The sequence below is a fragment of the Equus quagga genome, chromosome 16 (assembly GCF_021613505.1).
Source record: "Equus quagga isolate Etosha38 chromosome 16, UCLA_HA_Equagga_1.0, whole genome shotgun sequence".
In the NCBI taxonomy this organism is placed as follows: domain Eukaryota; kingdom Metazoa; phylum Chordata; class Mammalia; order Perissodactyla; family Equidae; genus Equus; species Equus quagga.
In genome coordinates this window covers 66,241,237-66,268,402 of record NC_060282.1, presented here as the reverse complement: position 1 = coordinate 66,268,402, position 27,166 = coordinate 66,241,237, and the positions used below count along the sequence as shown (strand labels likewise).

At 37.4% G+C, this 27,166-nt stretch overlaps 1 protein-coding gene across 1 annotated transcript in view; it reads right to left on the bottom strand.

Annotated features, from left to right (window-relative positions):
• The window catches only part of PREX2 (phosphatidylinositol-3,4,5-trisphosphate dependent Rac exchange factor 2), a 278,303-nt gene that overhangs the window by 26,455 nt on the left and 224,682 nt on the right, over positions 1-27,166 (bottom strand). The window contains exons 36-37 of the mRNA XM_046642000.1: positions 11,324-11,390; positions 10,891-11,081 (exon numbers count right to left, since the gene is read on the bottom strand). Of these exons, the coding sequence (XP_046497956.1) occupies positions 10,891-11,081; positions 11,324-11,390 (258 nt within the window). The remainder of the gene's footprint in view (positions 1-10,890; positions 11,082-11,323; positions 11,391-27,166) is intronic.

Here is a 27,166-nt window from a genome sequence, read left to right as displayed (position 1 = left end):
AGTGGCTGCTCTGGTGTTATCCAGGCAGTGTCTCTGCAAAATTAATATGGAAAGGCCTGCTGCTGACCTAGTGATCTTTCCGACCTTGCTCACCCTGAGCAATGCGTTTGCACCAAATAAAAAGCTTGAGAAAATTGCCACAAGTCAGCAGGGATTTGAAAAACCCAACACCTATGTCCTTGTGCCCTTGTAACAGGGAAGGCACTTTTCTTAATGAAACATGTAAATACTCTTCTGTGAACAAAAGGCAAACAGATATTTGTTTTCAACAATAAAGAATTCCCTGATCTTATACACACACACACACATATAATAAAATATTAAATATTTACACTCTCCCTTTAGGAAAATTTGAATGACAGCCTAACAATGGCTGCAATACGAAAGCCAGTGATCACTCAGGTGAGTTTCCAGGATATTTTATAGAAATAACCTCTGGATGTCTATTGATGCTTTCAACATTGTTATTTGACTCTTGTCAAACAGGCAGTACTGATGAACTCTTCCCATGACCGTACCAGCTGCCCCTGTTTCATAGTCTAAGAGCTTGAAGGACAAGGGGTGAATGAGTATTGGAAAAGAAAGCACAGAGATGGCAGGCAGAGGGCACTGTGGAAAACAACTGAACAGAACGCACAAGTGATGGGCAACAGCTGGAGCGAGATCCTGGCAGCAGAAGCAGAGCCAAATTGAAGACTCTGCTTGCTCCATACATCAAAGCAATCAAGTTTTAAGGGGGACATTTTCAGCAATGCACAGGGAATTAGCCATGAAATTCCCATTAAAGATAATAGGACTTTCTATCACAACTTTCAATATATTTTCTGAAAGTTCTCAGTGTCTATCTTTAAATCTAGGCTGGAAAATCAACTGTCAGGCAAAAACCTTCCACATCTCTCATTCCTTTCTATTCCAGCACACGAAGGTGTGTTTTTTTCTATGACACGGTTTCAGTGTTGAGGTTAGCGCGGAGGCAAGCACCGACCTTCGGGGACGAGTCATTGAGTGCTGAGACTCCAGGAGGTATTTTCTGTGCTGAAAATGGGTATGAATACAAAACATCTGTGTGTAACTTAAGACCTTAACTACCAGAGCCACCAGGTTGGAACCTGCTTCTCCACATTTTAGATTTTTCAGCCTGGACTCTTTCACCCATTTGTTTCATTTCTGTTCTGCTTTGGCGGGTTTAACTGAATAGGCTGGGTACCTATCCCAGCTACCTGGGGTTCTTCAGCACCACCTCTACTCCCATCTTCTCTACTTCGCTATCTGACTTTTGTCCTTACTCTCTATAGGTTCTTTAATGACATCAACACTTACGGGGGTGTCCAGTATGTGATGCTCATCTGTCACCTCCATTCTTTGACACTGCACCATAATTTTCTTTTTGACTCGTTTATTGAAGACATCCAATAGAGCTTTGTTCAAATATTTTCACAGCTATCTAGCCGATCCTTCAGGGTTTTATTCTGAGGCTCCTCCTTTGTTGCTCCCCTTATCAGGCTGCACAGAGGATGGGGAGGTGAAGCACCGGGGCATATTAACACTGTGTATGCGCTCCCTGGTGATCTGCTTTTTCAACTTCCATGGTTGGCAGCTAATTATTCTTTTCTCACACTTTTGTGCCTTTTCCTGGAATACTTCTTCCCTGCTCCTAATACCTAAAGTATATTCCCAGAAAATTCTTACTAATGTTTTAAACCCAGCTCAAATCTATCTGTAAAGCCTTCTTTGACATGGTCCCCTTCTCCTCTCTCCCTGCACTCATTAATCACCCCCACCTCTGTTTTTCCATAGATTATACACACACACGCGAGTGCACACACACATACATTTATGCATATATACACACACGTTTAGTCCTCACTGACTGTGAATCCATCAAAGGACATCTCCATAGAGGTACACCATGGACATCTAAAACTCAACTTGTAACAGGTTGATTCAAGATTCCTCTCTACAATCACCTTGAAGAAAAATGCCAGATTCCCCACTGTGGTAGCCTTCCTCCCCACCATCTTTCCAAGCTGGGCAGTGGGAAGCATCACCATCCCTCCCTCTCACCATTCTCTATTTCTCACCAATCATCTTGTCCTGTTTACCACCATTTCATTCTCTCACATCTATCCTTCCCCTTCCAACCTCTGTGCCAATGCCTCAGTTTGGATCTCGTCATCTCCTGCTACACTAGTGTAAAATCCTAGTTGTCTCCCTGACTCCATCCTGGTCCCATCATAGACCATGAAAGTGATATTTATTTTTAAGATCTTTTAAAAAATATCTAGTCACGTTATTCTCCTGCTGAAAACCCTTCGTTAGTTCCCTAGCGCCTCCAGGAGAAAGTCTCAAATTCCTAATCTAGTAGGCAGGGCCTTCCATTCTCCAAGCCTTGTCTATCTTGCTAGCCTTATCTCCCAGCTCTGCTTCCCTCTCACTTCACTGCCCAGAAACAGCAAACTATTTACTGTGACCTCCACCCCTGTAGTATGCTATTTCACACCTTGGGATTGTATTTTCACACTATTCCTTTACACTGAACCAGCCTCCATTTTCACCACCTGGCAAACACCATTCATGCTTTAAAATCTGTAACAGGTGTTACCCTACACCATTCCTGTTTAAAAGGATTTAGATCTTGCTTCTCTGTATTCCTCCTGAATATGTTAGATGACCTATTGGCAATTTAAGATTAACACAGTAAAGGCAGAAATTGCTGCTTCCTTTTTCTAACTTCCTCCATGCCACCTGCTCTCCTCCTCCAGGTTCACATAGAAAAAGAGGTAATTCTTAAAGTGCAGACAAAGGAGAACATTTACACTGGTGAGATACCCATATTCCTTCTCTCCTCGGCAGGATAGAAAATTTGACGGACGACATTTATTAGAGGAGTTATACAATCACTAACCTTGAAGCCCTCAGCAACATATCCCAGAAAATGAGTGTAATTTTAGTTTGCTGTTAATATAATTTTGCAGGTTTAGGAAAAACAATAACTTCAGTTTATTTAAAATAAATTTTGAAGAATCATGCCCTGTTTAACAGTTTTAAAGTCGAGTCTGTATTTATCACTTTTAAATAGCTAAATACCAATAAAATTTAGTAAGGCAAATGCTTAAATTTTACTAATATGCTCAAATAGTAAAATTGGGTTTGGCAAATACACATGAAATATAACTAATAATTATGTATTTTGATTATTTTATCAGGATATGTTCAATGTATTATGATTACCTAGACTTTTCTAATTTTAATGATGAAGGTCATCATGTATAACCTCCCATTTTATACGTACTGAAAGTAAGGCTTGTCCGGCCAACATCACCCATTTACTGGAGGTCAGAACTAGAAACCCCTGCAATAAGAAGTCACTCTCATAATTACTGTTTTATTCTTTTTATACAGTAGTGTAATTTTAAAAAAACAATGGACATTTTAAAATAATGGAATCATTTAACGTACTAATTCATTAAGACATAGCAATTGCAAAGAAAAATCTAGGTAACAAAACAAATATATATGCAAATTTGACCACCCCTTTTGGGTAAAGAACTTTTATAAACGATAATGGGAAAAGGTTTCTAAAAGGTTGAAACTTCTATCCTATTTGAAGTATTTGATTTCTTTCTATAATTTTAAGAGAATATACCCATATTATTTATCTGGTTGTCTAAATTAGCATAAATTGTGAAGTTTTATTTGCCTATTTTACAATTCAGTACAAACTGAAAATCTGGGTTTACTTCTCTGTTTTTTTCTCCTAGCTTTATTGAGGTATAACTGACAATCAAAAACTGTCTATATTTAAGGTTCACAACTTGATGATTTGATATATGTATACATTGTGAAATATTCATCACAATCAAGCTAATTAACCTATCCATCATCTCACCTAGTTACCATTTCTTTGTGGTAAAAACACTTCACATCTATCCCCCTGGCAAATGTCAAGTATGTAATACGGCACTGGTAACTTTAGTCACAGCGTTGTATATTACATCTCCAGAATTTATCCATCTTGTGTAACTTATTCATCTGGCAACTTTGTACCTTTGACCCATGTCTCCCCATATCACCCTCCCCCCAGACCATGGTAACCATTCTCTTCTCTGCTTCTAGGAGTTTGGCAGAGTAATCAAGATTTGTATTATATCCTATCACGAGGAGGATATATTTTGTCTTTCTCCCGGAGCCTCACTATTACAGCATTTTATTTTTTCTTCTCTAAAGATTAGAGCACAATTTTATATTTTCATTTTAGGGGTTTTTTTTGATTCATTAATGATTTTATTAGATATCAAACAAATGAGAACAGTTGCATTGATCATAATCAAACTATAACTGTTAAAAATAATCAAAACTGCAGCTATATTTATGACAAAATGTATTGAACGACAAATTTTGAATCTCACCTCTGTCACAGCCACTACTAGCTACCCTTATATAAAAGAAGTGTTTTAGACCAATGTGTTTCAGATTCCTGACCACAGAGCATAATTTTAGAACTTCTTATTGAGAGTGTACAGCAGCCCGGGATCACGAGCTTGCAGAAATATTTCTTCTGTTCGATGCAGACATTTTTCTGAAGATTTAAAGTTCAGGTATTTCCACTAATCTTGTTACTGAATCTCTCAAATCATTTTTGGACAAAAAATAAATAGATACATTTGAAACCTACATTTGCTTGCTGTGGCAATTTATTTTCTCCAGCCCACACCTACGCTGTAACCTACATACAGAAGTCCCCAGAGTAAATCTACCCCTCTCACCTATGTTCTCACGGCACAGTGGACAAAGATGCAGCTTCCTCATCTGCCCCTTAGGACTCTGTATTTACCTAAAGTCAGGTTACCTTGAATGCTCCACTTTTACAGGATTCTGCATTCCTTAATCTGGGCCTATTTGTCAATTTGTCCTTTGATGTCATGGTGATGACAGGATAAAATATTGCTAAGAAAGAGTCCTTTAAAGTTCAAACAAAAGTGGTTTTTAAAATTGGTAATTGATAGCTACCTGGAAAAGATGTTTATTTTTTTATTGCTTCTATGAACCGAAAGTCATCATGCTGTTTATCTTCATGTGAAGTAAAAACTGTTGCATTAAACAAGTTGGTAATACACATTTCTCTTTAGTTGTTTTTATATTTTAACTCCTAGATTTCATTTTTCTAACAAATGCTTATAATCATACTTTGAGTCCTATTCTGTGGTCACCTGATGAGTTATATAAGCTACTGCTGATCAGGGAAGGGGAAGAGAAATGACTGAGAATTCAAACACCATTTGAAACGCTGTTAAACGTGAAACTGTGTCTCAATTTCCAAATAACCAACTAAGAAATGCATTTTGGACATAGACGCCTTTTAAGTTAGAAACTTCATATATATATACACACACACACACACGACCTCTTAGTTCCTAAAATTTTATATACATTAAAACTAATTTCTACAAGGCATTAAAGAAAACGCAGTCTAATACTGGAACACATAGATGGTAGCTGGCTTAATGTTCATCATCATTATGTTTTTTAATAATGAGAACAGGCTGGCCTTGCCACAGACTGTTTCCATCTCCTCCCTGTGTGGGGCTCAGTACGGAAGACAGTTATGACGCTGACTGGTGCCAAGTGCTGGGCCATTCCTGAGGCCCCTCCTGATGGTGCTGTTTACACCCCCCACTGGATGAGTGAACACAAGGCATGTTAGTTAAAAATGCAGGGCCGTGCTTCCTGGAGGAGATTCCTCCTCACCACAAAGCGTGAAGATAAAAGGTAATTTATGTGTACAGATCTCCAAGGTTTGGGTCCAAACACATCAAAGGTGAGTAAGACATGAGGCCTATGCTCAAATCACACACCTTCCTGTAAGGCTATACCAGGACTCTGACACTACTGAAAACCCATTACTAACAGATACAGACAGCATGTGGACAAAAACTTCATGGAACAATTCCTTAGAGGGAAAAACTGTGATTCTAGATTTCTTGCCCTCACTAGAAATTTCTTTGACATATCTTTTCAGGTGGCCTCTGGAAATCTCCACCCACTTGTTCCCACCGCTGAAGGAAGCAGAAGCTAAAGGAGTGGGAGGAAAATGGCCTCTTTGATTTTGGACACAGTAAGACTCATGCATCAAGTTTTATAACATTTGCAGTATATGATTTATATCGGTTAAAGGAAAACAGTTGACTATTAAGCAGAGGTGGGAATAAAGAACCAAAACAAAATGAAATACTTCATCAAACGGAAGGATGCTGCAGTAGGAAATAAAAGGGAAATTTAGAAATCCCTGTAGCATGCTTTTGGATTGCCTGCAACAAATAACTGGCATAAGTACAAAAGAGAACTTTAAAAGCCACAGTTCTCATTCAATACTTTAAAAATGTTCAATTTGGCAAAAAGTAAGCTTGCCTATAAAACAGATCTATGGACAATATATAAAAAACATCTTTGTAGCAAAGCAAATTCAAAAGATATTCAAATGTTTGCATTTGTTAATCAGAGAAGAAGTATAAATTAAACTGCTACTGAAATATCATTGTACATGTTGTAGAGAAGCAAAAGATACAAGTGGATTCTAAAACTCTCTGCAGGCAAGGTAAAGGCGAAAGTGCCACCCAACTCTCTCATCTTCTGCTAGTGTTGTACATGAGCACAACCCTTTTGGGAACCTAAATAATAATATATTAACCAAAAAGGTTTAAGCTCTTTAACATAGTAATTCTATCTGGAAGATATTCTTGTTTTCTTTTAGTTTAATGGAAAATAAAAGTGAAATTTGAACAGTTACATAAAGAAACATGCCTCTCTGTAGGCACTGTGTGCAATGGAGAAAGAAGAGAAACCACAAAACTAACATCTCAGTAAACTGTGGTATTATCAGCTGGTTGGAGTATTATGTAGCAAATAAAAGCGATCATGAGAAAGCCAATGTGTAGATTTTAAAAATACATATATAGCTGCTATAAGCATAAAACAGATTATTAAACTATATATGTATACTGAATAAAACTATGTTCAAATGTGTGTTTGACAGAAGTTGCGAGAGAGGATTCAAAACGAAAATGAAACAAGGCATGTCAGGATAGAAAATTTTGGAAACTTTCCACTGATTGAACTACCTTTTAATAACATGTTTATATTGTTTAAGAGACAAAACTTGATCTTAAAAAGAGACAGTCCTATTTTTCTTCCACTATTCAAAAGCAATGGAGATATTTAATGTAAGTGTATGGTTGCAGAGGGTGTGGGCAGGAAAGTTCATCAGGAGAATTGTAACGCACAAGGATTACCTTAGGAACGAGCCAGACTAAATAATACGAGAAGATTTTAATAATTCACCCTGAATTCTATTTCTTCTAATCTTACATTCACCATTGTATGCAACTCTGCCATCTAATTCAGGTTGGAATGAATACATCTAGACATAAATGCTAATTAAATCTGCCTTTTCATTCTGAAAAACTACATTCTCTTTAATATCAAACATATGCAGTATAATTCAATACTTTAAAAATATTTTAGATTCTCTCTTTTTTGCAATAAAATCGGAAAAGGCATGAAACTGACTATCTAATGGGGGTACCCTATTGTTGACCATTTCTCATTCTGATTTTAAAAGTAAATAATAAAAATAGTTTGTGTAATACTTATTCTGATTGACATTGTGAACTTCTCCCCTTTGCTGGAACCTGAGAGTAAACCTCCATGTTAATGTTTAGTGTAGGTGTGGATCGAGTTGGCTTCCTCTCTAGCTGCCTGAATTATAATTACTAAAGAATTATTTTAGGAACAGCGTTATGTGGGATTCCTGATTCTAATATAAATTAGCACACATTTCATCATCATGAAAAATCTAAGCGTAGCCTTCACTGAAAGATTAAAGATCACGTTAAACTCCCATTTTATTCTGCAGAATAAAGAAATAAAACCACACCATTTTCAAACAGTTTTAACCTTAAATTCTGCATGTGTCACAGGGCATTTGTGCCAACACCTCAGTCAACATCTCTGAAATGAACTAACTAAAGCTATATTTATTTTGAATTGTAGACATGGAAAAAGTCAAACTATTCTGAAATTTCACTGTTACTTGTGATTCTAACACACCAGTCAATGAATACAGCAATTGTAAAATAGTTGTGGAACACCAATCTATTTCTCCTATACAACATCAGGCAAATTCTAAAATTGCTCATGGAACATCTGAGAGAATCATTTGGACAACCTGGTCACGGTTCTAGGATTAAATGGAAGATTTAATTGCATTTACTTTCAGTAAATTAACTCAGAGGTCAGAAAGTATGCTTGTAGTTTCAAAGTTGGAAGTGTCTCCTTGGTTGTCACAGTATATTCAGTCCTCAGACAACTATGATCTTGCACCAGGGTAAGACAAAAACAGAAATAATCCAGGCAATGACACTCTGTCAAGGCCACAATGGCCTCCGTGCTTGAACGCATCATGCGCATTCCCACTTGAGCTCCCACATTAGTCCTCCTGCTCCCTATGATCAAATGCTCTTTTTCTGAGGTATTTATATAATTCACTCCATTTCATACCCGTGTCTAATGAAACTCCCTTGTTAAAAGGTGCTTTAGCCCTTCTTCCCATCCTATCACCTTTTATACCTCTGACTTGTGTTTTTATATTTATTCCACCTATCACATTACATATTACTTTATCATCTCTTGCCCCCAACACAATGCATACTATATGAGAGTAGGGACTTTATTTTTTCAATGCTCTATGCTACAACTAGAAGAGGGATGGCACAGAATTGGTGCTCAATGTATATTTATTGGGTGACTGAATATTGAATGAATAAATGAATGAATCAATGGGAACAGAATGAATGAAATGAATTGATGAGAAGGGAGACATCACTTCTCTGCTAGTAAAAAAAATTATGAAATAATATTTTCTTCACCTAGTTGCAGATGATATTTTCTTTTTTTTTTAAATTTTCATTTTTTTTGGATGTACATCATATTTCAAATTCTGGATACATTACATCATGTTCACCACCCGAACACTAATTATAGTGCATCCCCTCACGTGTGACCCTAATCACCCCTTTTGCCCTCCCCCCTCCCCCCTTCCCCAATGGTAACCACCAGTCCAATCTCCAATGATATGTGTGGTTTTTTTGGTCATTTTTATCTTCTACTTATGAGTGAGATCGTATGGTATTTGACTTTCTCCCTCTGACTTATTTCACTCAGCATAATACCCTCAAGGCCCATCCATATTGTCACAAATGGCTGGATTTCGTCATTTCTTATGGCTGAGTAGTAGTCCGTCGTGTATAAATACCACATCTTCTTTATCCGTTCGTCCCTTGATGGGCACCTAGATTGCTTCCAAGTCTTGGCTATTGTGTATAATGCCGCAATGAACATAGGGGTGCAAGTATCTTTATGCCTTTGTGTTTTCAAGTTCTTTGGATAAATACCCAGCAGTGGAATAGCTGGATCATATGATAAGCTTGCAATAGAGCACAAAGTACACAGCAATTAAAATAAAGGGGAAATTCTGTATATTTTGTCAACCACAAAAATGTAATGCTCCTTTCAGGGAAACGAAGTCTTGTCACATTTCATACGCAAGAACATGCTGTGTAGGACTTGAGAACTAGAATTCCAGGCATATCAAATTGAATCGAAATTTCAAAGATGACAACCTGCTGCCCTGAATCATCTTCTCCCCCTTTCTACCTCTTCCCCCTGATCCATCAAAACCCAGTTCACATATCACTGTCTCAGTGGAAGTTCTAACCATCTCAAAGATCTATTTTCCTTCTGAATCTTATTTTTTAGCTGTAACTTTCCTTGGTCACTTACATGTTCTTGTAGTCTAGGTTTACTTGTTATTTTTATGTTTTTGTTATCTTATTGTGTTATATTACTATTTATTATTATTTTTATTGTTTTTGTCGTGTGTTGTTCACGCTTCATGTCTCTAACATGAGCATCACTGCTTCACGATGTTATATAGCCAACAGCACCCACTGTAGGCCTTCACAAGGGTTAAGTACTGAGTAAATCTGAATAAACAGTAACAACCATCCTTCAAATCTAACTGGCCTTGTACTGAGACTATGACAGGTGACAGAAGACTCTCTTCTGCCTACTCAGATTACAATGAGGACTAAAATCTGCCCTATTATTTCCACCTACACGGTTTCACTTTCTTGTGAAAATGAAGATGTGACAGAAGAGGAGCAAGTGATTATCAAGAAGGACTTGACTTGGGGTTCCCAACTCACACTTGGCATCTGATGTAGCCCTATGAATTCATACCCCTACCTTGCCTGTCCCAGACAGAGCACAGATGCCTAAGACAAACCACCTGAATAGGACCCATCTAAGATTTTCCCTTATACTTTCAGGAAGAGCATAGTGTGTGGGCCATCATCTCGCCAGGAGTAGGAAGAGAGTGGTAACCTCAAGGCAGCCGCTAGCTCACAAGAACTGGGTAAGAGGGATCCAAACTACTGAAGAATGCAAAGTCCATCAAGTGCACTGAAAAAAGTTCTGTTTAGCTAGTTGTACCAGCTCCTACCAAGCAAGTTCCTATAGCGAATAAAAACGATGCATAATTTTGTAGCTAAAGTATAAATCTTGTCACATAAATTCAAGGGTGATAAGATTCTGGGCAACGAGATATAAATATTGGATTGCATTCATTTGTATGAATAACTAGTCTCTGAAAGTCTAAGAACTAAAGCCAGGCAATATCGTGCAAGAATTATCTAATTTCCAAAATCTTATTCCAAATGCATCGAAGTCCTTTGAATGTTTCCAGTCATAATTTAATAAAGTCAAAGTATAAATAAGAACCTCCAAATGAAATTCGGCACAACAAAGACGAAGCGAGGCGGGGAGTCCACTCACCGATGCACGCCGCTGTTGCACATGATGATGTGGCAGGCCCCGAGCCTGCTGCACAGCTCCGAGGAAACGGACAGCAGTCCCACTCCGGAGGCACTGCAGGCTGTGTTCGCACAGGCAGCTGTGCGCTTGGATCTGATAAACGAAGCTACCAGTCGATAGAGCTCATCCAAAGCATTGAGAGGCCTCATTAGCTACGGAAAACAGTGATGGACATCAAGTTCAATGCGTTTAGTAGAAAGGAATCCTTTTAGATGGGATACAATTTATAGTTGTTAAAACTTTTAATGATTAGTCTAAATTATTAGGGAGGTAAGAAAACTGGAGACTACAAATATTTATAATTACACATTGCTTACAAACAACAGCAGAAAAAATTAAATAAAGGAGGTATATAAATGGCAAAGCATCAATAAATGCCATCATCTATTTTTACCTTATCTACATAGGCAGCTTTGGATGTAGAGTTTGGTGGTGAATTTGACTTGTCCAAATAGAATGCCCTGGAAGAATCCAAAGAATAAATGATCATTTATTGTTAGAAATGCATGAAGATAGACAAGTTTCACTGATTTGCTTTTAAAGACAAATTAATAGATAAAAGTGTTGAATACTAGGATGGGTGGGATTGCAAAAAAGTCAATAGTCCTCTATTCAGAAAAATCATTAAAGCTGACACCAGCTCCACGACATACAGAGAATTTGTGCATGCCTCAACTTTCTCTTTTTTAATTTGGGGATAATGTCAGCTTCTACTTCAAAAGGCTGCCAAGAAGATTAAATGAGTTAATGCAAATAAAACACTTAGAACAGTACATAGCACAGAGTAAGCGCTCATTCATATTTGTAATAATTAATGTTACAAAAGTTGAAGAAATATATTTCTTATGACTATTGGAGAACATTACTCAGTTTTCATTTATTGTGCAAGTGTAAGATTATGAAAACAATATACAAAAAATGAATTTTAAACAGACTCCTGAGCTGGATTCTTTCACCCACTAAACAATGCTGAGATTGGAAGTCAAACCCTTTTCAAGGACACACTGCTCTTTTTTGTCACCAAAGTGCAATATGGTAACAACTACTTTAATACACTAAGTGAATCCTGCAATAATTAAATGCAACTTTTAAAGAATTATTCCCGAGTTTCCTTAGCTATCGGCTCAATGCTAAACAGAAATTTTAAGGGAATGACCCATGAAGACAGGATACATTTAAGTTATGTTTAATGTAGTATCCATTTTTGATGAGGTGAAATTATCTTCAGGATGTGAACACTTAACATTGATGGATCAAAATGAGTCCTATAACATTAGAATGATCGTCAGACTAGATAGTGAAATGAAACTGATTAGACAGGTATTTCAGACCACCATTTAGCACCTCAAAATATTGGCAGATTATTATCAAATGCATGGGTAGTAATGGGCAAAATCAGTGATGGGGAACTTTCTGCCTAGCGCTGGTCTTCTGAGGCCCCCTAGATACACACACATAATGCTATTCCCAGTACTAGCAGTAGTGTTGTTCTTTGTCTTTTTAAGTAGCATGGATTAATCAAGTTTTACACTTTAAATTAGGAAAGCTTTACTTTAAGAGAAACTTCCAAAATGAAAGCTATGGTCATTCTTAGGAGTTCGTGCTGTGGAGTCGATCCAACTACTAGTGCCCTGTGTACGGCAGAGCGGAACCCTGCCCGGTCTTTTTGCTCCATACTCTCCCCTCCCGGTGTTGTATCAGATGATGCTCCACTGTATTCACAGCCAATTATTTTCAGCAGTGGGTGGCCAGGTCCTTCTTCCTAGTCTGTCTAGTCTGGAAGCTCCACTGAAACCTGTCCACCAGGGGTGACCATGCTAGTAATTGAAATACCGGTGGCATAGCTTTCAGCATCACAGCAGCATGCAGACACCACACTATGACAACTAACAGACCAGTGGTGTGGTTCCCTGACCGGAAATGAACCCTGAGCCATGGGAGTGAGAGTGTCGAATCTTAACCACTAGACCACGAGCATAGTCACTGAGAATTAGTTTATTTACCTCTCAAATATAAATTCAAGCAACAACAAAAATAATTTTTAAATAGGTTAGTATCCAAAGTTGGTTGTTACTTATTCTGATTCATTGTGAACTCCTAAGAGATTTCCGTGGACCATCTTGGAACAATGGCGGAGCCTCAAAGCTGGAACCCACAGAGATATCTTGACCAGATGTCCCCAAACCTTTCCTCAAGTGTGCTTGGTACAAAAAGCAATGTCATAAAAAAAGAGCACACAAGTCCACAGACGAAGTATTCCCTCAACCTGACACAGCACATAATGCTGCCAGGAGTATGGGGATGACAGTAACCCCAGGCAGTGTCCAGCTCAGATCGACTGCGTTACGGTGACATGAACCACTGCAAAGTGGAACATCCATCAAGTGCCATGAAAATACAGTTCCATTTAGGTGGTTGAGTGAATATCTACTAAGAGCATTGGGTCCACAGCAATATCAAAGGAATTCGAGATATTTTAAATTTTCTAGATTTTCTCCAGTATCAGAAGGTGATAACAATCCAAGAGGTTGGCTGTTATGAGAAGAGGAAAAGAGCTTCAATTGTGTGAGGTAAAAAAATATGCAATGCGGGACTGGCCCAGGGGCCGAGTGGTTGAGTTCACACACTCCGCTGCAGGCGGCCCAGTGTCTCGTTGGTTCGAGTCCTGGGCACAGACATGGCACTGCTCACCAAGCCATGCTGAGGCAGCGTCCCACATGCCACAACTAGAAGGACCCACAACAAAGAATATACAACTATGTACCGGGGGGCTTTGGGGAGAAAAATGAAAAATAAAATCTTTAAAAAGAAAAATACGCAATGGGGCTGGAGCTACGTTCAAATGAATGAGCAACTTAGACCGGAGTGGGTAGACTCTGCAGGGCCTTATAGGCCCTGATGAAGAGTTTGGGTTTTAATTTTCCTCATTACCAGAAGACTGGTTGTTTTATAACTGTATTGCTGTGCATAAAAATTCCTGTTCTGCTGAAAGTTCTGAGTGTCTTTTCATTTTAATTACACAGGTATACATTTACGCTAAAACTATGAAAACCCATGTATGCACCACTATGCTTTAACAAATCTTAGCATTTTGCACTTTGACTTCACCTATGAAAGAAATGAAACATTAGAGATACACGCACGCCTCTTGTTGTTCACCCTTCTCCACTCCCATTCTTGTTTCAAGCTCTCCCTCCCCGGGGGAAACATCACCCAGAAGCTGGCATCTACCACTTCCATGCTTTACAAGGTCACCCATGTGGCTAGCCCATGCAGAGGTACCAAAGAATATCTGTGATCATTCTTCCCCATCCTTGTTCACAGTGACGTTACTAGAATTTCAACCTTTGGTATTTTTACTTTCAATTAGCATATATTTGTTGGCCATCTGTATTTCTTCTTCTTTTATTGCCTGATTGTATTTTTTACCTTTGGTTAGGCTTACTTTTTTTCTTTTTTTTTTTTGAGGAAGATTAGCTCTGAGCTAACATCTATTGCAAATCCTCCACTTTTTGCTTGAGGAAGATTATTGCTGAGCTAACATTTGTGGCAGTCTTCCTCTGTTTTGTATGTGGGATGCCACCACAGCATGGCTCGATGAGCTGTGTGTAGGTCCGTGCCCAGGATCTGACCCTGCAAACCCCAGTCTGCTGAAGCAGAGTGTGAAATTAACCACTATGCCATTGGACTGGCCCCAGTCTTACTTTTTTTTTTTTCCCACATAGAAATTAGTTATTACTTTTTATAGCAAGAGTTAAATTTGATGACATTTAGAAGTTTCTGTTCCTCTTTACTTTTTTTTTTATCCACATTTTCTTTCTAGGCCTTCTTCCTCAAGAATATTCAGTTTTTTAAAGTTGATTATTCAATTAATATTTTTGATCAGCACCTGTCAGTGGTTTACTCTGGCATAAAATTCTAGACTCTGGATTGACAGTACATTTTTCCCCTCAGTACTGCTCTTGCTGTCTGCTCTCAATCCTACTGTCTTTGTTTGGGGGCTAGTCTATATTTTTTCTCTGAAAGGTTAAGATTTGCTTTTTATCCCTGAAGCGCTGAAGTTTTACCATAAAGTGCTTAGGCTTTGATTTATTTTTATTTATCCAGCTAGGTTCTCATAGGGTACCTTCAACTTGAGGAGCTTTGTCTTCAATTCTAAAATAATCTCAGCTATTATCTCTGTGCATAATCTCATGGGTTTTCTCTCATTCTCTCTCTCTCTGCACACATACACATATACACACACAGACATGCACATGGCATAAGCACAGACACACACACGTACATACTTTCTTTTAAGATCTTATTTTCCCAGTACTGCATTTTGGGTGATTTCCTAAGTAATATCTTCCAAATGAAAGAACTCTGTCTTTGTCAAGTCTAGAGTTTATCTTTTCTAATGGGAATTTTATTTCAATGACTCTCTTTTTCATTTCTAAGATTTCTGCTTATTCTTATTTCATTTCTACCACTAAAATGTAAAATCCCCATAAGAATGTAAACTCTCTATGTTGATACAAATTTTATTTACTTTCATTTATTGCTGCATCTCCAATGCCTCTAAGAGTGTGTAGAACATAGCACAATCTTAACAAATACTTGTAAATAAAGAACTGGATAATTGACTATTTTTATTTTAGGATTTTCTCCCTTTTTCATGGATAGCAATCCTTTGTCTATATTTTGTGCATCCAAAATTTACTTTGCCAGGCTATTCCAATATTTTAATTTCTTCTGAGTCAAATTTATTTTCAACGGTCAATTTTGTTGGCTCTTTCTTAGTGTTAAGCTTCCTAATGTGCTTTGTAATTTTGTTTTTCAAGTTCATTTGAAATGGGAGGATTATTTAATTTAGTTTTATTTAGTTTTTTGATGCAGCTCCATCCCCTATCTCTCATCATCCTTCTCTTACAAATGATCCTGTGCTCACTTTGTGCTCAGAACCAGCCATCTCTAATCAGTTTCATAGTGGTGACTCAAGTATTACGTTGTGTTGACATCTGGATTATCACCAGTCACATCACTGAACCAGTGAGTGATTTGGTTCAGTTCCTAGTCTAATGGCTGTATTGACTTCCTCTTGCCATCTTAAGCCCCGTCTGCCATCACACATCCACAAAAGCTACAGTCTCAAGCAGTAGTAGGCAGCCCATTTTTCATCCTTTGCTCAGAAGTGAAGACCTTCTGTCCTCCCTGGTTTCAAACTGTAAGGCTGGCTCTGGATCTCCACCTAGTGTAGAATGCCTTGAATTTCCCATTACCCTGAAGAAGTGGTACCCGCCCCCTCGCTCCCCCTCCAGAGGCCAGCAGGCCAGAGGCCTCAGCACAGCATCACTTGCATTTTGTTTTGATTTATGGGCCACTGAGACGACAAATTATGAGCTCAGCTGTGACTTTTACATTTTCTGTCTTCATATTTTATCTAACACGGCAAAAGCTTGGAACGGACGTGGTACTTCAAAGCTGGAACCCACAGAGACACATTGAACAGAGTGCCTCATGCCTTCCCTCAAGTATGCTTAGCAGAAAAAGTAATGCAGTGAAAAAGAGTACATAAGTCCACGGACAAATTATTCAGCCTTCCAGGGTCTCAAGTACCTCATTTTTACAATGGATATTAGAATTGTCTAATGTATAGATAGCAAAATGTTGAAGATTAATCAATGCATATGAAGTGCTCAGTACTGTGGAAAGCAAAGAGGACTCATTCAATAGACAGTAATAACTATTACTCAGATGCACACAGTGGGAGGTGTCTTGGAGTATTTTTAGCCATGGCAAGGAATAAAAATAAGGCTGAAACTTCCTGCTTTCCCTAAGGCCATCTAAAATATTTTATGATACCTGTAAAAAATGAAAATGAAGGTAGATATTTGGAATTTACATAATTTCATGATCAGCGCATGAGTCAAGGTTCAGGTGTAAAAAGAAAAGAAGCTTTTTTAAAAGTAGAGCGTCTTTTCAATGGCTTAATCAGGTGCATTGACTGTAGAAACTGCGGCTCTTCTGTACCTCGAATCATTGGGGAAGAAAAATGTTCTGTAAAAGCAGTCCACGGATCATTACCACCACTCAGGAAACCGTCACAACAGAAAGCTGCCACTACAGCTGGCCACACTGAGCACTCTGCCTCCTTTCTGAAAGAGATGTTCCTTTCAAAAAAAGTTGTCACTGATTTAGCCAGTTAAGAGCAGAATCATGTGGATCTAATTCTGCTATATTCACTTAAATTGGCTTGGCAGAAATCTTCAAATTTTCCATAGGGCAAAATCTATAAAGGAAAAAAAAAACCCTATTTGATGACGAGAGCCAGTAGAAAAATAACTTTTATATATTTAAGATGTATAAATGTTCACATCAAGTGAAGCCTTATTCAGTAACAATCTCATCTTTTCTAAGCGGCGATATAGCAGAACTGAAATAGAAAAAGCATCTCATGACATAACTGCATCTTCAAAATACTCTTAGAAGATAAAGACCTACTACGAATTCAGAGTTAAAGATATTTACTGATCCAGACTTGTGCAAGAAGTTAATACTTGTTAATCCATTATTATGCAAAGCAATGAATTATTATAAAATATATCTATGCACTGATGAAGTCTAGAGAAAATAACTATGAAATATAGCCATCTTGATTTACATAGGCAACAAATATTTTAATTCAATCAATTATTTGTTAAAATAAGAATTTGGGTTTGAGGGTATGCCCCATCAGAAGAAAGGTTTTCAGCCAGTATTTTACCATCCCTAAGGTTTACAGGTATTCACAGAACTTCAGCATTTTTCAGAATATGACAGCCATGGGCAGGAAATAAACTTCTAATGTACTTCCTTTAATTATAAAAGTTTTGCAATGCCTCTAATCAAAATTTATGAGAGAGTTAATGGGAAAATTGGATTACTGCCCAAACTGACCGTAGTTTATTATGCTTCTGAGGTTAGGAAGAATGAAGTCATGGTCCTTTGTTTCAATACAGCAAATCTCATTAAGCCCATTTTGAAAGGGCTGCTGCTACTTTATATAGGCTGAACAGCAAGTTTCCCTTCATGCTGGCATACATCAGGCTTCACGGTCACAATTTGTAAATTAATTCTGCCACACAAAATGGATATATTATGGTAATATTTTTTCATCTAGTCCCGATAGAATAAAATACCCATGAAAGAGGTGATAATGTTATATGTTACAATAAGTAGTACTATAAATATATCCAAATGAGATAACAACAATGAAACTACTCTTGGGCGTTTATCTCACACAATCTAATATCGAAGACAAGTACACGGGTATCTGTAATTCAGGGCAGAAACAGAGAGGTGAGTTAAAAGGTGCAAAAAGTTCTCGGAAAGCCCACATGAGGCAGAAGAAAGGCCACATAAGAATATGGCGTAAGAGCTGGACTTGCGCAGATGGATGGGATTCCGGACAGGTCAAAATGCAAAAGCAGCATTTCAAGTGCAGGCAAGGCCATGAACAAAAGACCAGATATATAAATGGATGGAGCCAATTTGGCTGAAGAGCAAGTTCGTGTAAGGTAGGGAGAGAGAATGTTGGGCAAGCAGGCTGGATCCATATTGTGGGGAACTTAAATACCAAACTAAAGAATCGTAATTAATTTGTTAAACAATGGAGAAGCATTACAGTAAATGCTAAGCTACCAGTAAAAAAGTAAGAATAAATAGAAAAAAATACATGACACACAAGACATGAAAATTTAGGGAATTTAGAACTGCAAGAGACCCTGGAAATGAAAAGAATCATCCTGGATTCACAGCAAGACTGTGACCAAGGCAACAGAAATAGGGAATTGATGTTTGCTGCGAAAGAAGGAAAATGAGTTTGAAGAACACTGAGATTAGTTTATGTAGAGTTATGCAAGGTAAGATAGTAATTTAAAAACTGGGAAAATGCTTTCTCCAATGGGTAAAGAATTAGGATCATTGTTCCATAGGGTCAGGCTGGCGCTCCGGGGATGGTCTGGCTTCCACACAGAGAGACAATGCAATAGCCTGTTATAAAATATTTAAATCTGTTAGTTCTGTCATTAGAGATACATAGAGGTTAAACCAATGACAAAAGTGACATTCTTCTCATTTGGCACTGTTTTTGCTTCTTTTTTCTGGGCATGTTGGAAGACACCCAATTTCCAAGAGAGATGATTAAGGTGTAATGCTGCTAGTATTTTATAAATAAGGAGGAATAACCGAAATATTCAGCTCAGATCTCTGTTATATTCTTGTTTCTTCCCCAGATCATTGCTTATGAGATAAACTCTATATTTATAATAATTTATATATGTAAAATAATTTTTATATATTATATAATTTATAATAATTTATGGAAATTTCTTATGGAGATTTTTCACCTGACCAGACTCATTTATGCTTCTCTTAATATCATGCCCTATCCAAAAATATTCTAAACTGTATCAGGTAGCTTTTGGATTTTAGCAATTACTCTGCATTTCAAAAAAGGAACTATAACAGTGTTTTGTTGATGGTTTCCTTTGCTGTGCAGAAGCTTCTTAGTTTGATGTAGTCCCATTTGTTTATTTTCTCTTTTGTTGTATGTGCCTGAGGAGACATTTCCAAAAAGATATTGCTAAGATCAATGTCAAAGAGCGTACTGCCTATGTTTTTCCTAGGAGTTTTATGGTTTCAGGTCTTACCTTCAAGTCTTTCATCCATTTTGAGTTAATTTTTGTGTATGGGTCTTTGGGTGGTGAACATGATGTAATCTACACAGAATTCGAAATATATTATGATGTACACCTGAGAGTTATATAATGTTATAATCCAATGTTATTGCAATAAAAAAATTAAAAAATAATGAAGAAGAAATAGAGAATTTGAATAGACAAATCACAAGTAAGGAGATCAAAACAGTAATCAAAAAACCTCCCCAAACATAAAAGTCCAGGACCAGACAGCTTCCCTGGTGAATTCTACCAAACATTCAAAGAAGACTTAAGAACTAACTTTCTCAAACTCTTCCAAAAAATTGAAGAGGAGGGAAAGCTTTCTAACTCATCTACGAAGCCAACATCATCCTCATACCAAAACTAGATAAGTATAACACACAAAAAGAAAGTTACAAGCCAATATTACTGATGAACTGAACCTGTAGAAACCTCCTGTAAAACCAGCTTAAATTCATCACGTTACACATTTTTAGAATAAGTAATAAAGAAATTAACAACAACAACAAAAGTTTAAACAGGAATTGATATTTTAAAAAGTATTATTTATTTATGTCTTATACCTTATATGTGAAAATAAATGCCCAGTCCATTGTAGTTTAGTTAATCAGGGTTTGAATAGCAAATCCATTGCTTTCTAGCCTTAACTTTGGCAAGTTATATAACTTCTCTGAGTTTGTGCATCCGTAAAGTAGATATGATAATAACGTCTATCTTTTAGTGTTGTTGGGAGTGTTAAATGACAAATTAAATTGCTACATAAGATGATGTAAAAAAAGAAAAATAACAATTATGTCTCCAGAAAGTGTGGCACTTCCATATTAAAAAATGGCGAAGTTTTAGGTTTAAAATCATAAAAATCTTGGGGCCAGCCTGGTTGCATAGTGGTTAAGTTCTTGTGCTCTGCTTTGGCAGCCTGGGGTTCACGGGTTGGGATCCCAGGTATGGACCTATGCACACTCATCAAGCCATGTGGTGACCTACATACAAAACAGAAGAAGACTGGCACAGATGTTAGCTCAGGGACAATCTTCCTGAAGTAAAAAGAGGAGGATTGGCAACAGATGTTAGCTCAGGGTCAATCTTCCTCACCAAAAGAAACAAACCAAAAAACTCATAAATGTCTTATAATGGCTCAATTGACAGTAAGTTAACAGGTCAGCTTCTTCTCCTTCATCTCTTTTTCTGTATTCCTTATTTCACTCCAGTCAGCCTTCAAAATTACCTTTATAAAGCACAGATACGAATGTTTCACTACTGTGTTTAAAGTCATTCAAATTTCTCCAGCACCCAACGTCTATGATTTGGGCATTCAAGGTCTCTCCTAATAATCTACTGACAGACATCTCGCCCCATCTCTCACCTCTTCACTCTGCCACGTTTATGCCTGATTCACCCAACCCACCATCCATGTGAAAACATCCCCACCTTCTCTCCTATTAGTCCCTCTGCCTGGAATTCCCTCTTACCTCCTTCTGCTCGGCAAAATTGCACTGATCTGTCAAAATTCTGCGCAAATATGACTTCTCCTTGAGAACTTCCCCACTGAAACAAATTCATCTCACCATATTATACTGAGTTGCACTTATTCTGTTGTCTTTGCTAAACTGCCTATTCTCAGTGGGCAGAGACCATTTTTCTTTATTTGTAATCCCATAACCAAAGACAGTGCCTGACATAGTATGTATCTAAGACTTGATGTAGAATTGAACTGAATTGAATTTTATTCTTTGAGAGCTATAAAGGAGTTGGAGTTACCATACTGTCAAGCAACTAAATACGTGTGACCTAATAGAGGAAATATATTAAATTTAAAAATAGATAAAATAATTATTATGCACATTTTAAAAAGGAGTCTTTGTTTGCAGGAAAGAGTCTCCTTAAGTTTATAAATATTAGGGTATATCTCAATCAACACTGAAGCCTGATACTTAAGGGAAAGTATCCGACAATCACCAGAACTTTAAATTTGAGAGGAAGGGTATTTAATAATCCCTCCACAGTGACAGACAACTACAATCCAGAGAAGAATATTCGTAGGGTCCTTTGCAGGTCTCACAGTACTATTGTTTTACCAAAAATGATGCCAGCCAGAAACAATACAGAAAAATTCTTGTTCAGGTCTAAGTAGGAAAATATTAAAACAAACATGATTGAGTACTATTACATTGAGATTTTAAGTGCCTGACTCCTGGCTTTTAAAGTTTTATACTAGAACCTATAAAAAGTTGTGCTTTCCATTACCAGCAAGATTCAAGGCCCTTAACACAGTACCTGACACATAGCAAGTCACCGAACGTTAGCTGTCATTGTTAGCATAATTCATTCCTTATACAACCCAGTCTTATACAATACAATCTTTATATAACCAATCCCATTTATAATCGCAATAAAAAGAACAAAGTACCTAGGAATAAATTCAACCAAGGAAGAAAAAGAACTACACACTGAAAACTATAAGACATTGTTGAAAGAAGTCGAAGAAGACACAAAGAAATGCAAAGACGTTCTGCGCTCATGGATTGGAAGAATTAACATAGTAAAAATATCCATGTTACTAAAGCAATCCACAGATTTGAGGCAATCCCTGTCAAAGTCCCAATAACATTTATCACAAAAATAAAACAAAGAATCCTAAAATTTATAGGGAACAACGAAAGACCCCAAAGAGCCAAAGCAATCCTGAGAAAAAAAGAACAAAGCTGGTGGCATCACACTCCCCGATTTCAAAGAATACTACAAAGCTATAGTGATCAAAACAGCTTGGCAGGAAAACAGACACAGATCAGAGAAACAGAATTGAGGGTCCAGAAATAAACCCACACATTTATGGACAGCTAATCTTTGACAAAGGAGCTAAGAACATACAGTGGAGAAAGGAAAGTCTCTTCAATTAATGGTGCTGGGAAAATTGGACAGCCACATGCAAAAGAATGAAAGTAGACCATTGTCTTACACCATACACAAAAACTAACTCAAAATGGATTAACGACTTGAAGGTAAGACCTGAAACCATAAAACTCCTAGGAAAAACACAGACAGTACACTCATTGACATTGACCTTAGCAATATCTTTTTGGAAATGTCTCCTCGAGCACAGAAAACAAAAGATAAAATAAACAAATGGGACTACATCAAACTAAGAAGCTTCTGCACACAAAGGAAACCATTAACAAAACAAAATGATACCTACCAAATGAGAGAAGATATTTGCAAGTCATATATCTGACAAGGGGTTAATATCCAAAATATATAAAGAACCCATACACCTCCACAACAAAAAAACAAACAACCTGATTAAAAAATGGGCAGAGGATATGAACAGACATTTTACTGAAGAAGATATACAGATGGCCAACAGGCACATGAAAAGATGTTCAACATCACTAATAATAAGGGAAACGCAAATTGAAACCACAACGAGATATCATTTCATGCCTGTTGAAAAGGCTACTATTTTCCATCTGTCAGGATGGAAACTAGACTGTTGGTGCTGAATATGATGCAGCCTAAACAGGAGTCAAAATGTAACGATGTACACCTGAAATTTATATAATGTTATAAACTAATGTGACCTCAATTTTTTAAAAAGTTTATTATTAAAAAGACAAGAAATAGCAAGTGTTGGAGAGAATGTGGAGTGAAGGGAACCCTCATACACTGCTGGTGGGAATGAAAATTGGTGCAGCCACTATGGAAAACAGTATGGAGATTCCTCAAAAGATTAAAAATAGAACTATCATATGATCCAGCTATCCCACTTCTGGGTATTTATCTAAAGAACATGAAAACACTAAATTTGAAAAGATATAAGCACCCCTACATTCATCGCAGCATTATTCACAATAGCCAAAACTTGGAAAGAACCTAAGTGTCCACTGATGGATGAATGGATAAAGAAGATGTGGCGTATATATATATATATATATGTATATATATATATATATATATATATATATATAATGGAATACTATTCAACCATAAAAAAAGATAAAATCTTGCCATTTGCAACAACATGGATGGACCTTGAGGCTGTTATGCTAAGTGAAATAAGTCCAATGGAGAAAGACAAATACTGTATGATTTCACTCATATGTGGAAGATACAACAAGAACAACAACGGAACACGTAGATACAGAGGACCGATTGATGGTTACCAGACAGGAAGAGGAGAGGAGAGAGGGCGAATGAGGTAAGGGCGATATTTATACCATGATGGATGGCAACTAGACTTTTGTGGTGAACATGATGTAGTCTATACAGAAGTCAAAATAGAATGATGTACACCTGGAATTTATATAATGGTATAAACCAGTGTTACCTCAATAAAAATTTTTAAATAAAAACTGTATATATATAGAAGGTGTACAGTATGATGAGCTGATATATATATACATATTGAAATGATTACTAGAGTCAAACCAATTAACATACCATGTCCTCACGTAGTTACAAGTTTTTGTGTGTGATGAGTACACCTGAATTCTACTCTTAGCATACTTCTACTGTTCAACAGAGTGTTAAGTATAGACATCATGCCTGTACATTAGATCTCTAGACTTAGTCATTGTACATAACTGTAAATTTGTACCCTTTGACCAACATCTTATTTCCCCTACCCCAAGCCCCTGGTAACCACTGTTCTATCTGCATCCAAGAGTACAACTTCTTTTTTTTTAGATTCCACATATAAATGAGATCATAGAGTATTTGTCTTTCTCTGTCTGGCTTATTTCACGGAGCATAATGCCCTCCAGGTTCATGCCACTCTGTCCTGGTCTGCAAGGTTCTGCTGAGGAATGTGTTGATAGCCTTATAGGAGTCTCCTTTGTACGTGAGGAATTGTTTTTCTCTTGCCACTTTAAAAATTCTCTCTTTGTCTTTGATTTCAGACAATGTTATTATAACGTGCTTTAGAGAAGATCTTTTTGGGGTGAAACTTTTGGGAGACCTATAATCTTCATGAACTTGGATGTCCAAATTTCTGCCCAGATTTGGGAAATTCTCAACTATTATTTCTTTAAATCAGCTTTTTGTTCCTTTCTCCCTCTTTTCTCCTTCTGTGACTCCAATAACACATAGGCTGTTTCTCAGTGGTGTTCCATAATTCATGTAGGCTTTATTCACTCTTTTTCATTCCTTTTTCTTTTTGTTCCTCTGACTAGATAATTTCAGATGTCTTGTCTTGGAGTTCACTGATTTTTTCTTCTGCTTGGTTGAACCTCCTGTTAAAGCTGTCTATTAAATTCTTCAGTTCAGTCACTGTATTTGTCAACTCTAGGATTTGTTTGGTTTCTTTAATGGTTTCTATTCTGTGTTAAACTTCTCATTTTGTTCATGCATTGTTTTTCTAATTTTGTTTAGTTGTCTATCTGTGTTTTCTTGTGGTTCACTCAGTTTCTTAAAGAGGATTATTCTGAATTCTTTGTTAGTTTATAGATGTTCATTTATTTAAAGCGGGTTATTGGAGCTTTATTAGTTTCCTTTGGTGGCGTCCTGTTTCCTTGATTATCCATGATGCTTGTGGTCTTACACTGGTTTCTATGCATTTGAAGAAGTGGGCAACTTTTCCAGTCTTTACTGACTGGCTTCAGTAGGGACAGCTTTTCACCAGCCTCTCCAGAGATTCTGAGTGGCCATCTGGTGGAGGCTGCAGGCAGGCAAGTCTGGTATCTGGGTCTGCAGGTGGGCAGGCTTGGTGTCTGGGTCCACAGGGACTAGCCTGGTGCCTGGGTCCACAGGAGCCCACCTGGAGCCTGGGGTCATGGGGATTGGCCTGGTGCTAGGGTCTGTGGTGAAGCTGGGTGCTCAGTTTACTCTCCTCCCGCCTTGGGGAGGGTGTCTCTCTGCATGCTGGGTTGGCCAGGCTTAGGGGAGAGGTGACAAGGTAACTCGAAACTGTCTTTCCCACATTCTTCAAAGCATCTTTTCTTATCTATGCTCCACTCAGGTGCTATAATCTCTGACCTGGAATCCTTGGCTCTTGCGAAGGAATTTTTATTCATGGACAGTAGTTCAAATTGATGTTTCTGTGAGGAGAGGAGCATTGGAAACTGCTGTACCACCATCTTGCGGGGTCACTTCCCCTATTATTAATTCTTGCAGACCCATTTTCAACATCACCTTCTCTCTCAAACTTCCTAAGTATCTTCAGAGTCAGCAGCTCTTCCATACACCCCGGCACCCAGGACATTCCTTAATGTCAGTATCTACTATTGTGCATTGCAAGGATTGTTTACATGTCTCTTTCCCCCACTAAACTATAAGCACCTAAAGACAGACACAACATACACTTTATTTTTATTACTCCATCACTTTACACAGTGCCATGCACACTGTGACTCATTCAATATATTTTAGTTGAATAAATGAATAATTAAATTTCTTAAACTTACTGATAAATAACAGCTCTAAACCATTTCCAAGAAGAATGTGTCTTCTTTCAAGACAAATTTTGTGTAAAAAAGTATTGCAAATCATCTACCACGAATGGTAGTTATTGGTCAAGAAAAAAATGCCAAGCATAATAAATTTTCTTCATCACAAAACATACATCACTCTTTTAATATTTTGCTTATGAAACTTATGTATAATAGAAAATAAATAACTGTATGAAAAAGGCAAAGTCACTGCCTTATCTTAACCTTTTGAAGTCATTAATTAAAATCAGCTGAAGTAGCATCACCATTTTTCTGATATTAAGGCAGAGAACAATTCAGAAACGACCCTCATTTTCTAAATAACCATAGACATCTGCTTCAGAGGGAAGGTCAGGGAAAATGTAATATGAGTAGAAATATGGAAATACAGACATTAGAAAGATGTCATTAGCAGAATTTAGAGACAGTGAATAGGGTAAGCGAAAATGCACTGAGAAACTGAGCTCCTTTGGGACTCTTTTTCAGTAATTTCATTCTTTAGATGAGCAAACAGAACAAACGTAAGTTTTAAAGAAATATTTTGAATTGAATATAATCTTCACGAGGGCAGGAACTACATCATTTTTATCACTGCGTGCCCAGCACCTAGAAAACTGCCTGACCCAAAGGTTAGTAAATATTTGTTAAATGAATCAATAAATTAATAATTTAAGGGTAAACGAAAATCAGTATTCATGGACCAGAAATAATCTCGTGCACTATGTACTGAGTACTTTTCTTCCCACAAAGAACTGGAAGTTTGATCAAGTTGATTGTAATTAAAAGGTAAATAAATCTTCATTGACTCCACATATCTTTTAGATACTGTCCAATAATCTTCTTCTCCTTTCAATCAAAATTTCTCCCAAGAAGCCTAACCTGTAAGCCCACTTCGAAACCATCAACCCACATCACTCAGCTGGCTGCAGTCAGATCTCTACCCACCTCACTACTCAAACCATTCTCCCTAATGACACCAAGGACTTCACACTGGCCAAATCCAGTGGACATTCTCCAGGCATTTTCTGAATCGCTTTTTATATATAGCACTCTTGTTCATCCACTGCTTCAAAGTCTCTGTCCACTAAGTCTTTTGACATTGGCCTGGTGCCTTGT